The sequence below is a fragment of the Seriola aureovittata genome, chromosome 23 (genome assembly GCF_021018895.1).
Source record: "Seriola aureovittata isolate HTS-2021-v1 ecotype China chromosome 23, ASM2101889v1, whole genome shotgun sequence".
Classification (NCBI taxonomy): domain Eukaryota; kingdom Metazoa; phylum Chordata; class Actinopteri; order Carangiformes; family Carangidae; genus Seriola; species Seriola aureovittata.
In genome coordinates this window covers 2,299,680-2,313,953 of record NC_079386.1, presented here as the reverse complement: position 1 = coordinate 2,313,953, position 14,274 = coordinate 2,299,680, and the positions used below count along the sequence as shown (strand labels likewise).

The 14,274-nt window shown below is 40.8% G+C and overlaps 1 protein-coding gene across 2 annotated transcripts in view; it reads left to right on the top strand.

The window, feature by feature from the left end:
- nat16 (N-acetyltransferase 16) overlaps window positions 1–14,179 on the top strand; it is a 35,953-nt gene extending 21,774 nt beyond the window's left edge. For both annotated transcript variants that reach the window (XM_056369238.1, XM_056369239.1), the window contains 4 exons: window positions 2,765–2,990; window positions 4,490–4,714; window positions 4,873–5,216; window positions 5,390–14,179. In XM_056369238.1, coding sequence (XP_056225213.1) covers window positions 2,765–2,990; window positions 4,490–4,714; window positions 4,873–5,216; window positions 5,390–5,618 — 1,024 coding nt within the window. In that variant the 3' untranslated portion in view covers window positions 5,619–14,179. The remainder of the gene's footprint in view (window positions 1–2,764; window positions 2,991–4,489; window positions 4,715–4,872; window positions 5,217–5,389) is intronic.
- The last annotated feature ends 95 nt before the right edge of the window (window positions 14,180–14,274 follow it).

Sequence of the window (14,274 nt, the reverse complement as noted above, 5' to 3'; positions counted from 1 at the left end):
TAAGGGGCCATTGGGGGTTCATTTGCCCTTTGGTGCCCCAAACATTTGCCTGGTTTGCCTCTCCTGACAGTGCACCTCTGTTCATGTCTTGATGTTAGCAGTGGCCATGTTGCACCTTAACCACCTTACTGTACAAATGGACATGTGATGACTGGTCTTTCTTCTATCTTCTTCCATGACTTGGATGAAGCGGCACTTCACTACAGTCCTGTTCTTTCTTGTGTCTTTGTCGCTTCACAGCTCCATGTGATTGTGAAACCCTTCAGAATAAAGCTGCCCTCTTTGTCTGTGTGGCCATCTGTTAGTTCAGCCCCTTCAGTTCCATTAATCCTCACTCTTTACAGCCATCCGTCCTCAATGGGGCAGATGTGGTCCACACAGAGGGGGACCACATGGTAAGGCTGAAGCGCATGCAGAACAGCCACACTTGATGGTCTCTTAGGAGGCTGACTGTTGTTCTTCAGTTGCCTTGATGCCTCATAGAGCATAAATCAAGACTCTTTTTGTTGAATTGTTTTCCTGGTACCAAAATGTCTGTGTTGAGGAGGTGACCATGGTCATGTTCTATGGTGGGTCCTATATATGTGATGGCTCTGGTATTGAGATCCAGACAAGACCATGTCTTCTAGAGTGCCAGGTATTCAAGGATGGATTTCTGTTGTGTTGACCTCATGTTGTCAGTCCTTGCAGTACTCAGATTTGTGTACTTGTTCTTACAGCCCTAACTGACTGTTGTGTTAGTTGTTATCTGGTGCTTCGGTCATTTCCTTCATGTACTGACACATACTGTTTGTTCAGCCTGGTGGCTGTGGAAGTTTCAATTATATTGCTTCAGTAGCCATGAGAAGTCAGACTCTGTTGGTCTCCTGGTTATCATACTTTTATTGACAAGTATTGAACACATAGTGCCACCCATAGTTGGGGCCGGGTATTGTTTGAATTTGTTTGTCATCAGTGTATTACTGCAGACCTTTGGCTGTAGGCCTGCCTGGGACAGGGTCCAGTTGAGGTGAATATCTTATGTTATTCCCTCCTGGAGAAGAAGCTCCTGGACATTAGCTGTAGATGGAGTTGATGTTTGACGATGGACAAGGACTGTAAGAAAAAGCGAGAAAACACGGAACATTTGCAAAGAGAAATATCTGATCAGTAGGTGCAACTAGAAAGCTTTTGAAACTATGAACACAATCTGATCAATATTCAAAAACTATTAATATTCAATACCTGGCCCTAGCCATATGTTACTCTATGTTATCATATACTTATATTTTGTTATATTTTATCATATTGTATCACTCCTGTTTTGTATGGATTCATATGTTGCATGATTTCTTTTTGCACACGCTTGTTTTATTGTGTTTGATCACGCCACACTGCACCATGTGTTTATGTATTTGGACCTAATTAAATGCAAAATTCTTAAGAGCCTCTTGTTTTTGTTTTCCTGAGACTAGGAACACCTGGCACCTGTTCGCTCTAATGATACTGGCAAAAATTATGTTACCAGTACATGATACTATTGCTAGAACAATCCAATGACCCCATCTGAGTACAGTAGCAGTAATCTGGGCAACATAACACAACTCATAACCTTGTGATGAAACAGTTCCGTCCCTATATTTCTCCATTACATCTTGTGTATTTAATTCTGTGGAGTCTTAGCTACGCTATGGACAAATACCCATGTTTGTAATGGAGTGGGTATCAGGGAGTATTAGTGTACAGATTAGGGGGGGTGGGGGTATGGATTTACAGGATTTATGGGAAAAGACATAGTGATCAAAAAAGGTTCCAGTCTTCATTTCCTGCGTCTGTTGTCATCTTTCTGTCTGTTTCTTTTTCTTCAACCTGTGTTATTGTTTTTGGCTCCTCTGGTCCATTCATCCACCTTTCCGAGTATCTACTTCATCTACCTGGCACGTATCTGTCCCAGCAGTCATGTGTTTCAGAGTGTGGTAGTCAGTAGTTGTGGTAGTTCAGAGGGAGATGATGTCATAGATCGTGTGGTGCAGTTCCAAGTAAATCCTGACTATTACAAAGCTTACTGATGGGTTCATGCTGAAGCTCCTAGATTCAATGTCTTTAGCCTGTTATTTGTCATTTGTGAAATAATTTTCTAAATTTACGTTGGACGTCAAAAACAGATTCCTCCCAAACTCTCACCCAAGTCTCAGTCCTGACTTCTCAGTGTCCTCCTTCCATCCCTCAGCCTCTAATACAGAGCAGGTAGTGTAGGCTGCTGTGATGAGTGTGTTGTTGCTGCTGATGTTGTGATTGACAATTGGTAGGGATGTACTTTGTGTTTTTTCCTTTATGCCTAGAGCCACTAATATGATTATTCTTTATATCATTATCTCACTTTAATTGGCAGAGGAATGTTTGACTGTGATATATTTGATGAAGATGTTCATCTTGTGTGGAGTGGACAGAGTTGTTTTATGTTGTTGGAGTGATTACATCATGAACAACATCAGATACAAACAGCTGTTATCCAAGAAGACATATCTCTGAAGCTTGTTGTTGCTTCCAATCAAAAGATGGACATTCTGTTTTTCTACACCACCCAGAACCTGTCAGGATCTCCCAGGTTAGGACGGCTCCTGAGTTCTCCTAGGTCCTGATTTAAGAAAGTGCTTTTATACTGGGACCAGTCAGGTGTCACTTTCTACTGGTCATCTTTGACTGGTTGAGAATGACATCCTGCTCTGAAACACTTGATAAATACCATCCACAATAACCTCTCCTCCACTTTGTATCTCATCAGTTGTGTCGAGATGAAGATTGACACCAGCCTGACTATGCCCCAGCTCCCAGAGTCCCTGTCCCAGGCAGGCCTACAGTTCGCTGTGGCCACTGAGGAGGACTTCGACGAGATCATGGCTATGAGCCAGGACATCTATGGAGGCCTTGACTACTTGCCCACTAGGTACACCAACTGGCTGCAGGAGACCAACCGCACAGTCATACTGGCCCGCAAACAGGGAAAAGTGGTAAGTCCAATGAACAGTATGAAAATCCTGATCTTTATATATGAGCTGAACGGAAGCCACCGCCACACACTGACGTAAACAAACCAGTATGCATGATCAGGGCATATAAAACTCTTTTTACTTATTTTAATTTTGAATTTAATTGTTTAATTTAAAATTATAATCCCTCACATTACTCATGGAGCCTTTAAGTCAACTGGTAATTTTTATGAAGTTAACTACTACAGCGATTTAATGAACCTACTTTCTGTGTTTGAGTTTGAAGTGTTCAGATGAAATTTGTTTTTTTTAAGTTTTTTGGAAAGCTGTATGAGGTGTGCAGGGGCAGCAGGTTTGGCCCAGGTGTCCTCTACAGCCATGCCCTCCAGCTCCTCCTGTGGTATCCCAAGGTACAACGCATTCAGGAAGTATTCAGACTTTTACTTTCTGGCTGGACAGCAATAACGGGACCAGCCCTATAAACATGAGATGTCACTGAGTGACTGAGTGATAAGATTACACCATTGCTTGGCCAGTCGACAGTTGGCGATTCCTCATTGACTGACCCTTTGCTTTGACTCTGCAAATTTAGCTCAGGTTCCTCCATTTTTCTGCATCATCTCTGAGATGCTTATACACATATGACTGGAGTCCACCTGTGGTAAACTCAGCTTTCAGACATGATGTGTAAAGACACACACCTGTCTATATCAGGTCTCACAGCTGACAATGAAGATCAGAGCAGAAACCATGAGGAAGAAGGAACTGCTGCAGAGCTCAGAGACAGGATTGTGTCGAGGATCAAAAACATTTCTCCTTTATTGAAGAACAGTGGTCTCCATCATTCTGAAATGATGAAGTCTGGAACCACCAGGACTCTTCTAGAGCTGGACCTGGACTAACTGAGACATCAGGGGGGAAGTTCATGGTAAGAGAGGAGACCAAGAACCTGATTGTCACTCTGAGCTCCAGAGATCCTGTGTGGATGGAGAAACTTCCAGAAGAACAACCATCACTGCAGCTCTCCACTGATCTGGGTTTTATGTCCTGAGTAGACCAGCCAGAGTCCTGAGCCTGAACCCAAGCCAACATTTCTGGACCCGAACATGTCTGTCCACTGACGTCCCCATCCAACCTGACAGAGTCTGAGAGGATCTGCAGAGAAGATCCAGAGTCCAAAGGTTGTCACAGCATACCCTAAGACTGGAGGCTGTATTCACTGCCAGAGGTCTTTCAAGTAAATACTGAGTTAAAGGTCTGAATTCTTGTGTGATATTTCAGGTTTTTTTTAAAAAAGTGGCTAGAAAGATGGATGTAGGAGGCTCATGCTCAGTGTTCCAACTGATGTGTCCTTGTTTTCCAAATCTCCCAAACAGCAGAGAGAAATTGTTTTTCTTTTTTTTTTTTGGTCATGTTGCTCTGCTTGAGCTATAGGAATGGTGTTAAGTTCTAAAAAGGACAATGTCAGTGTGATCGTTTGTCATTTTTTGTCTTCCTTCTTCTTCTGTGATGATTGACAGATTGCTCTGGAGTCAGTGTGTGTGATCGATGGTGGGGAGACCATGCTGGTGGAAGGTCTCCGTGTTGCCCCTCAAGAAAGGGGCAAAGGTGTGGCAGGAGTTCTGCTGCGATTTTGCTCCGAACTGGTGAAATCCAAGTTCCCAGAGGTTAAAGTAACCCGCCTGACCCGTGATGATGTGCTTGGACCCAAGGACTTCCAGAAGTATCGCATCATAACCAAACAGGTAAAAAAAAAAAAACAATAAAACCTCTGTCTTTGTCTTGAGCTGTGCTTGTTGGTAATGACCATCATGCTTCATTCAAATTTCTGTTATGATGCTTTTAGTCAGTGTGTTTACTCTTGTAGTTCTTTGTCAGTTCACATGTTGGCTTTCTTTGACAGGGTATTCTGCTGGTGCGCTTCAGAGCTGAAGATCTCAAGCTCCGTCTGTCTGAGCTTGGTCTGGGTGGAGACATCCAATCCTCTGTGTCCACCCCTTCCTCTAACTCTACTCCTGTGCGTCTCGACCATACAGCTATCCACCGGCTGTATCTGACCACTGATCTGATGCAGGGGGTCCTTCCTAATTCTACCATCATTCAAGACTGGCAGCCATTCAAGCCGTTGCCCAGTAACATGACCATCCTGCTGAAGAAGGACATTGACTGGATGGTGGATGATGGGTCCAACCCTACCGTGGCCAGCCTCTGTACCTTCCCTTTCAGAGTGCCCATTGGAGATGACTGGTAAGTGTCCCTTCTTTACTCACTCATAATGCCAAGCAGATGTTTCTAGTTAAGTGAGGCACACCTACTGTCCAGAAGCAAGTGTACAACAGTATAGTGGCATACACTGCTGTCTACCATAGTATCTTTTCATTCTTTTAACTCAGTCATCTGACACGCTGTTTTTGAACCAGGTATTACCTGAATATTGACATGTTCGGTAAAGAGCTTGACCTGGTTCGGCAGCAGTTCTTGTGCCACCTGCAGCGCCACACCGCCACCCTGAAGGGTCATGTGATGTGCCAGATGTTCCTGGACCCACCTCTCTGGAAGCCCATGGTCGAATTCTGCCGCAACACCTTGAGCGTGGAGCTGGTGAAGGAGTACACCGAGCAGTGCGTGGTCGAGTCAGACCTCGCCTAGTTACAGAAGGTGGATGGAGGGGAATGGAAGATGAAGAAACCAGAAAGGAAGAAAGACAAGGGTCTAGACAACAATGAATGGACACAACTCAATTACACTTAACAGAAAAACACAACCCTCTGTACTGAGACAGAAACCAAGCAAACAAAATGTCGTTTTTACAAAACAAAACTTCTAAGAAAGCAGCGCGTTCGAATAACAAATACACAGCGTGGACATAAAATCACAAACACATCATGTAATCAGCTACAACAGGTCTAAATTCAATGTGTTGATACAGTAGTTTTGTAGTTAGTAATATTTTGTGCCCCCACTATATACAAAGATAGGGGACTTAATAGTATAAACACCTTTTAGTCGAGGTTTCATGGGTCAAAAATTTTGGACTGGATCCAAAGTGAATCCATGGGAAATATACTTAAACCCAACGTTGACAATTGGATTAAGGAAAAATTGGCCTTATCTGGAAGGAGCCTAAAGGCAGTCAAACTCAGCTGAATAGATGCCCAGGGCACTGGGTTAACTTGTCACAGTGGTCTGCAACGGGTGGACAGTGCAAATTACAGTTGCTGTCAAATATAACAACGCTACAAACTATAGCCTCTAAAATGACCACAGAGTTGAATCATCATCTTATTAGCTTAGCATGAATTTGAAGTTGATTGCAGGTGTTTTTGATTTTATGTTCACCCCCATGTCTCGTGACGTGGAAAGGTGTGACTAGAGTGATGAGCCTGGGGAAGCTTTCTCACGCGGTAGCAGTACTGAAACATAAAACCCTAAAACAGTCAACATGCAAATGATATTCTCTGAGGGAAATAATGAAGTACCCTCAGGGCATCTCAAATCTTTCATCTCAGTTCTTTCTGTAAATATGAAACTTCTAAATATGTACACAAGCTGAGTTGGATTACTAAAATCTGCACAACTCTGAGGGCACTTTATTAAAACTACACAGACAGGTTGTGTCGAAGTTAGAATGAAAAGGAATAGTTCAGGATCAAATAGGGGTAATTTACAGATGCCATCACTCTAACGCTGATGGATGCATCTGTTAACTAGCATGACTTTAGAACAGCAACAACAAATCTCTGCAGAAACAACAAACAAAGCCTGTTAGTGACATGAACATGCTCAGTCTTTTCAATTTACCCTTCGTTATGGTTATGTCTTAGCTTTTGTCTTTTTTGTTTATTATCATTATTATTATTATTAAGTTACTAATTTAATGTTTTACTTAAATGCTGCAATAAAATGTTAACAGAGATGATTAACTTCTGAAGCTGTAAGGTATAATCTAGGCTTACATGTGTAAATTGCTAGCATAAAGCCAAACAAGAAGCTAATGCTTGGAAATGTTTAACAGACTACTGCAGTTTACTAACAGCTTCAGCTAACGCAGGGAGAAGGAGTAGAACGAAAATAACTGTGTTAGAATTAACAGAATTATAATGTTATATATTTAACCATCACTAATATTAGCTGGCTAAATAATAGTGTTCCCTCTGTGACTATACAAGAGCAGTGTTAAGAGAAGGTTCAGCCATGTTAGAGCAAACTAATCTTTAGTTTATAGTCTAGAAGAAGATTGTTCATTATACCATGGCCATAGACTCATTCTGCACACCTTGCAAATCATGACACCTGAGAGAGTTTAACCTATGAGGTGCTGATGCAGCATGAGCCTCCAGAGCAGCTTCAAGGCTCCTCATCATGGAGCAACGAGCTGGGCTGGAGGGATAAACGATATCTGGTGTTTTGCTAATGATGGTGGTTGAGAGCACTGTCTAAGACACTGCTCCAAAATCTCCCATTTCAGTTGAGTTGAGATCTGGAGACTGTGAAGGTCATAGCAGGTGATTCACATCACTTTCATACCCATCAAACAGTTCAGTGAGCCGTGGTGCTCTGTATTGTTAACTTTAATTTTTCCTTTAGTTTGTTAATTGTCTGGAGATGAAAATGGAAGCAACCATTTTAACAGTAATCATGGTTTTAGGGATGGCAGTGTTGGTGCTCCACTTTTGTCCAGACTGAAATATGGTGAAATCTATTAGCTGTATTGTCATGACATTTCATGCAGACATTCAAGGTACCCAGAGGATGAATCCTAGTGACTCTGGTAATCCCCCGATTTTTCATAGCGCAACCAGTAGTTTTAAGATTTCTGTTTAACAGCGATTTGCCCAGAATTAAGAACAGACACATTCATGTTCCCCTCAGGATATACTGAGATAACACTGGTGATCCTCTGACTTTTCATCCAGTGCCATCGTCAGGTCATTGTTTCAGTTTGTCTAACACTTTGGTTTATGACCAAATACCTGCAAAACTAATGACATTCCCATTTTTAGTGCTGATTAGCAAATGTTGATTAGCATTTAGCTCAAAGCACTGTGCCTAAGTGCAGCCTGGCGAAGCTGCTAGCACTGCTGTAGACTTGTTTCTTTGGTAAGTGGCCATGGTATAAGCACAATACCAGACACTGATGTCTCCATATTCACAATCATGAACTCCTACGTCTACCTGTAGTCCATTATCACCTACGTATTCAGCCTCTAATAGAGGCATCAGAGCAGATCTAAAAATGTTTCTAAATCTTCTCTAATGATTAATTAACGCTGTGACATCAAAATGACATCATAGGAGCATCCACAGCACTGCACACACACTCTCCCTTTAAATGTCCATATAGAGTGTGTACCACAGGACCATTAGTCAGAACCAAACATGAATATTTTATTGAAAAAACACCTCAGTTTGTAGAGAACTATTTGACCTTCCCACTGCCTTGACCAGCTTTTATCCTGACCTGACCACCTTCTTCTTCTGGTATGCAATTTTCTAGGAGTGAGGATGACTGGGCCTATTTTCTTTGAAGAAAGATCAATTATGAGTCAGTCTTTAAAAGTTTTACACAAGGGAAATAAATGATTAAACCGACATCTTTCTTTTAATGATTAATTTTTTGTCTGGCCACAATCCTCGACTTATTCCAGGGAGTGTAACTAAAGAGGAGGCCATTGTTACCCTATTGTTTGTAACCAAAGAAAGTCACCACTCATCTAAAGTGATGCCCTATTACTTGCTGCCTAGAGTGAAGGTGAAAATATGCAAGGTTGGAGAGGCCATGGGTGCAATTATTTATATGAGCTGTTTTCACTTGATCATTATTTTCTTATCTTGGCAGAGCATAACCCAAACTGTGTTCTCATGATCCGGACATGGTCCTCGATATCAAAGAGGATCTGACCCCCCCCCACTGCCCACCTCGATCCTCCCACTTACCATGCATTGTGCATGGTATTCCTATGCTGGAGCAAGACATGGCCATTGCAATTAAACTATATATTGGGAACCCACTTCAAGACAGGAACTCAGGATTAAGTAATGAAGCAGGGCCCACCATTGTCAGTTGATGCATAGCTCACAGTCTGGTAATCCCAAAAAGTCGTAATTGCTCAACACAAACCACTCACCACACACTGGGACTTTTGGAAGTCCATCAGGGTGTAAGAGATACCATAAGTCTCTTGTAGTAGGCAAAAGTTGGTTTACTGTATAGTGACTTTGTGTCAGCTGGTCATAGATCATTCCCATCTTATCCTGGTCCTGGTCGCAGTGGCAGCTGGCTACGTAAGGTAACCCAAATTTAATTACAATTAGCCGGTCCTAGATCTTCCTGACAGTCCCTGGATTAATGGGGTGTGTAATCTCGTCAGCATGTTCTGGGCCTGACATCCAGAAGGCACCCTGATCTGATGCCCCAACCATGTATCTGCAATTTTGTTCTTTTGTTCTTCGCCACAACAGTTTGGTGCAGCACCTGCTGATCTCACTTTCCGTCGTACCCTCAGTTGTAGGCAGCACCCCAAGATACTCTGGGATGTTGGCAGCTACTCACTCCCAACGCTGAGATATGAATCCACCATTTTCCACAAGAGCACCATGGACTTTGTCCATTTTTGACTAATGATCATGAGAAGTCAGTTTGGTTTGTGTTAAGTTTGTGATCACAAGAAAACAAAGCTTGTTCATTTCAAAACTACGAGATAACTTAAACACAACGACAACAACCATCTTACAACCTCTGTATGAAGATGATGTCTAGGGAGATGAAGATTTTAAAAGCCTTTGTCCAGTGATGAAGAAGTGTACATATGTAGCCCCTCCCCACCCCAAAACACACACGCTACCATTTAGTATAGCAAACTCTAACTAGCTGGGTAATCTTTGAAATGTACTTTGTACAATTAGCTTGAGATTTTCCTCACAATCAAATACACCCTCTGTTAAGTTTAACCCTAACCTAACATAGCAAGTAGGGAATCCTTCACAAGGTCATGTTAAATATTCATTAACTTATTTTTTGTTGTCTTGTCATAATAACATGTGATCCATGTAAATATTGTACATTGTGCTGAACAGCTACTGGAGCTTGTGTGATGCCAGAATGAAGACTTAATGTTAACACTTGAATGGCCTAAAACCTGATGAGAGCTTCACTCTGAGGAAACAAACAGAGGCCAGTTGTGAATATATCTCACAAAACCTGTCAACCTTTCATTGATCGTCTTACTTTTTTTAAAATAAAACTTTCTACTTGCGATGTTCACTCATGTGCTCTGGTGCAGCGTTTCCACATGGTCCCGGTCTTCTCAGCCTCGCAGCAGGCAAAAGAAATTAGATGTTTTATTTGTCCACTAACCTCAGGTCTTAAGATTTCTGGCCACTTTCTTTTTAAAGGCTTTTTCTTAGGTTTGTCATCCATCTGGAGGCCTCAGTATGCTTTAAATGAAGTAGGCTGCATGTACAACAGTTTGTCCAACAACATCTAGAAATAACACAACAACTCCTCCAACCCATCATTTGTTCCAACCCTTGGATACGACCCATAGCAGTGTCTCCTACAACGGCAAATGTACCAGACCTGCGTTGCCATGGCTACCATAATAACAGTCATGGCCGCTTTCGATTTAGGGAAAGATCGTGGTTTGGGTTAAAATAAGTACTTCCTCAACATTAGATGATCTTTGTTGTCATGGTTACAATAATAACAATGACCAGTAGAATGGTCATGGACAATAGAAACAATGTAAACAGCTAGTTTCACATGGGAACCGAACACCGCTCTCCTGTGTCATATTCATTCATCCACCACAACCTCCTCCTGACTCGGACTTTGTCTCTCTTTATACTACGTCACCGCACTTTCCCCTTTGCTCCTGTCATCATCACTATGACCACTAGATGTCGCCTAGCAACAAAACGTAACTATGGGTCATAATCACCTGCTGCAAAGTACTTTCTTTAAGCATACTGAGGCCTTAAGGTTCAGTTTGGACCTGTAAACTTCTTTTTACCTCTTGGGTCTTCACAGCTTCAATAAATCTGCCTGGTCAGTTCTAATGAATGAGAGCGGCCATTTTGAGTTTCAGCTGCCTCTCCCACAAACCTGAATTAATCTTAACCATATGCAAAACAAAGCATCTTTGGTGTTCCTTTATTACACCCTGTCAGAAGAAAGGGAGGCTTGTCTTCTTCACCTGCGTGTGCAGATTAACAATAATCCTCTGGGTTCCATCAGTCGAAATCTTTGACCTACAACTTTACTATGAGACTTTGCATTTTAAACAGTTCATTTGGCGTTGACCCAGTCATCATCACATGTGAGAGAAAGCATCTTTTGGATGTTTTTATTTTGACATTCCAAACTATTCGGCATTAACATGCAAATTAATCAATAAGTCGTGTTTCTGCATTTCTTTGCCGTGTTAATGAGCCCTGCCCATTACATAGAAGTGTTGGCAGCTTGGTTAATAATTCCCTGTAACACCAAAGGTGAAGAGATTATTAGAAACATCTGTGGTTTATAATGTTTAGTGCTTCACTTACTGAAAAAGAGTTTCTGCAGACTGAGATCAATCCAGAAAAATGTTGTAGATCAATGTTAGTGACCACCATTCTAAATTTGACCAAAAACACTTTTACATACTGTAAAGAAAGAAAAGAAGAAGATGTTCAAACACGTAGCCCAACAGAATTTAACCATTTTCACATTAAGTATGATTTTTAAATGGTGACAAATTGTAATAATGGCTTTATTAATGTTAATTAATCATTTGTTTATAGATATAAATAATCATAAGAACCAAATTTATTTGGTTTTGTATGACAGCTGAACACAGGCCTGCAGAGGTCTGGGATTAACACTTTTTAATGTCATGTTTAAAACTAATAGGTTTATTAATGTTGATGAATCCTTTATTAACGCGCTTTAGACGTCAGTCAAAGGGACATTTATGTCACAAGATTCAGAGAAACACATTTGATGAACAGGAATATGTTTTGTGTTTTGAAACAGATCTGTTGAATCAAACACACCAAGACAAATCGGTCATCAAAAAATCCATTCATCCTTTATCTAGGTCTGGGCTCACTGGCCAATCCCAACCAAGGGTCAACCCTCACCCTCAGGTTAGGATGACGTTATCTGAAATAAATCTAACCTCAGCAGAGGGCAGCTGTTGAATAACAGCCTTACCTGTAAATCTGATTATGGTTTATTGTCAGACTGATGACGACAGTTTAGATATCTGTGCAACACAATACACAGACGTCCAAACTGTTATTTCTTCACATTCTGCTGATAATCTTATTTCATGTTTGAAGGTTTTAAACTGAAACATTTACATTCAGGCCCTTTAAGGTTTGGTGAAGTTTAATCACTAAAACTACTGGGTTGGTGTTTAAGATTTTAATTTGGGTTAAAAACAACTATTTTGTCAATAAAGGGAAGGGTCATGGTTTAAAGAAACCAATCCTCCACCATGACCTCTGACCTCTGAGGTTTTAAAACCTATAATGTTATAGCTATGGCTGTCTTTGCTACATAATTCATACAGTCAGTAGAGGTCCTTGCTAGTTAAATGTAGTATTTGAACAACATATGTCATTTTTAATGGGAGGACAGTCTTGGATCCTTAGGATGTTTTTTTCACAACCTGATAATTAGTACAAATGGTTTATTAACCATTAACAAAGCCATTAGTTATAACACACAAAACTTGGCACTAATCTTATAATGTAACCTTTAGAAAAAGGGTTTATGATGCTGTACAGCTTTTATGGGCACATCAACAACACGCACAGGTCAGGGACACTTTCACACAGGATGTGTTTGATGAGGAGGAAAAAACAAAAACGTTAGATATTAAAAACTTTAAAGATTGGCAGATTGGCCCAGCAGCGCCCTCAGTACCAGCAATCAGGTGCAGTCTCTCCGACAGCTCCGTGCCTGAGTTTACGTCACACTTAATAGTGAACAGATACACAGCGCAGTATTTTCAGCAGATACTTTTATGCACAGTATTTCTTCACTGGATGTGGATGCAGTGTGTGTTTAAAGGGAAATCAGAGATGTGCCAAATTTCATGACTGAAAACTTAAACTAGATTTGTCAATTAGCTCCAAAAAAATTACAGTTTTTAATTACTGAACATGAGTTTTAGTTGAACACTGATCTATGAGTTAAATGTCTCAATAGAGAAGAACCCCTGTAGCACACAGACAGAGGTCGGAGGTGATGTCATCAGTGGTTGAATGTGACACTGAACATTTTTTTATTTGGTTATTTATAGCACTTTGTTTAAAACATGTGATGATGGTATACTTTGTATACAGGTGAATAAACTGCTAACACATTGTGCTGCAAACCCTCCTACAGGGTTAAGTATTATATTATTGTATGTTTTATGACTTACTGTACAAGCCATTGAGTTAGTGGGTAAAGCAGCATGCACTTTAGTTGTCTTTGGCAATAATAGATATGCTCCTATCTACTGTACAGTAGCATCGACTTCAGTGGAAACAAATGTTCTTGTCGCTCATCTCGATGTCCAGAAACAATCATACAGTTCCATGTGAGAGACGCTTTTCTCTGTTTCTTCAGTGCTGAACCATTTCACACAAGACATGTAAAGACGTTTGTACATTCGTATACAGTGGTACTGAAATGAAGACTATATTTTATTCTCAGAGCAGACTAACAACTATAAGATTAACACACTGAGAGGTTGAAATGGCTGTGTTCTGAAAGAGTAATGTGGGTTGGGTTAGTTAAGTCAAGAGATAAAAAAAAAATACATTTAGTATACTAGTTTGTAAGTAGTTAAACTTTATGTGAGTAATTCCATTTTGTGAGACCTCATACTTTTACATTTCAGAGGGAAATATTGTCCTTTTTACTCCACTACATGAACCTAACAGCTGTAGTAATTTTCAAGACTAACGTTGTTACATGCAAAATATAAATAAGATGCACTGCTGGAGTTTGAACCAGCTGGTGTGATGGTAGAAATGTGTAGGCTGCAAAGATCATTTTATTTTAATATGCACTCAGTGATGCAAACCTTCTTCTCTGTACATTAAATCTCTCTCTGTGCTCGATTTGTAGTGACTGCTTTGTCATGGCTTGATAGGTGATGCCTTGGACCTCCAGGAGGGGGGACATGAACAAACCTGACTCATTTGTTGTGTTTTAAGTAAAGACAAGCAACGAGTCTGTGTTTCCTTTTTTTTTTTTTTCCCTCCTCTTAAAGGAACTCTCTTCAACTCTTCAACCTTTCTTTGCTTTCGTAGTAAATAGATCAGGTAC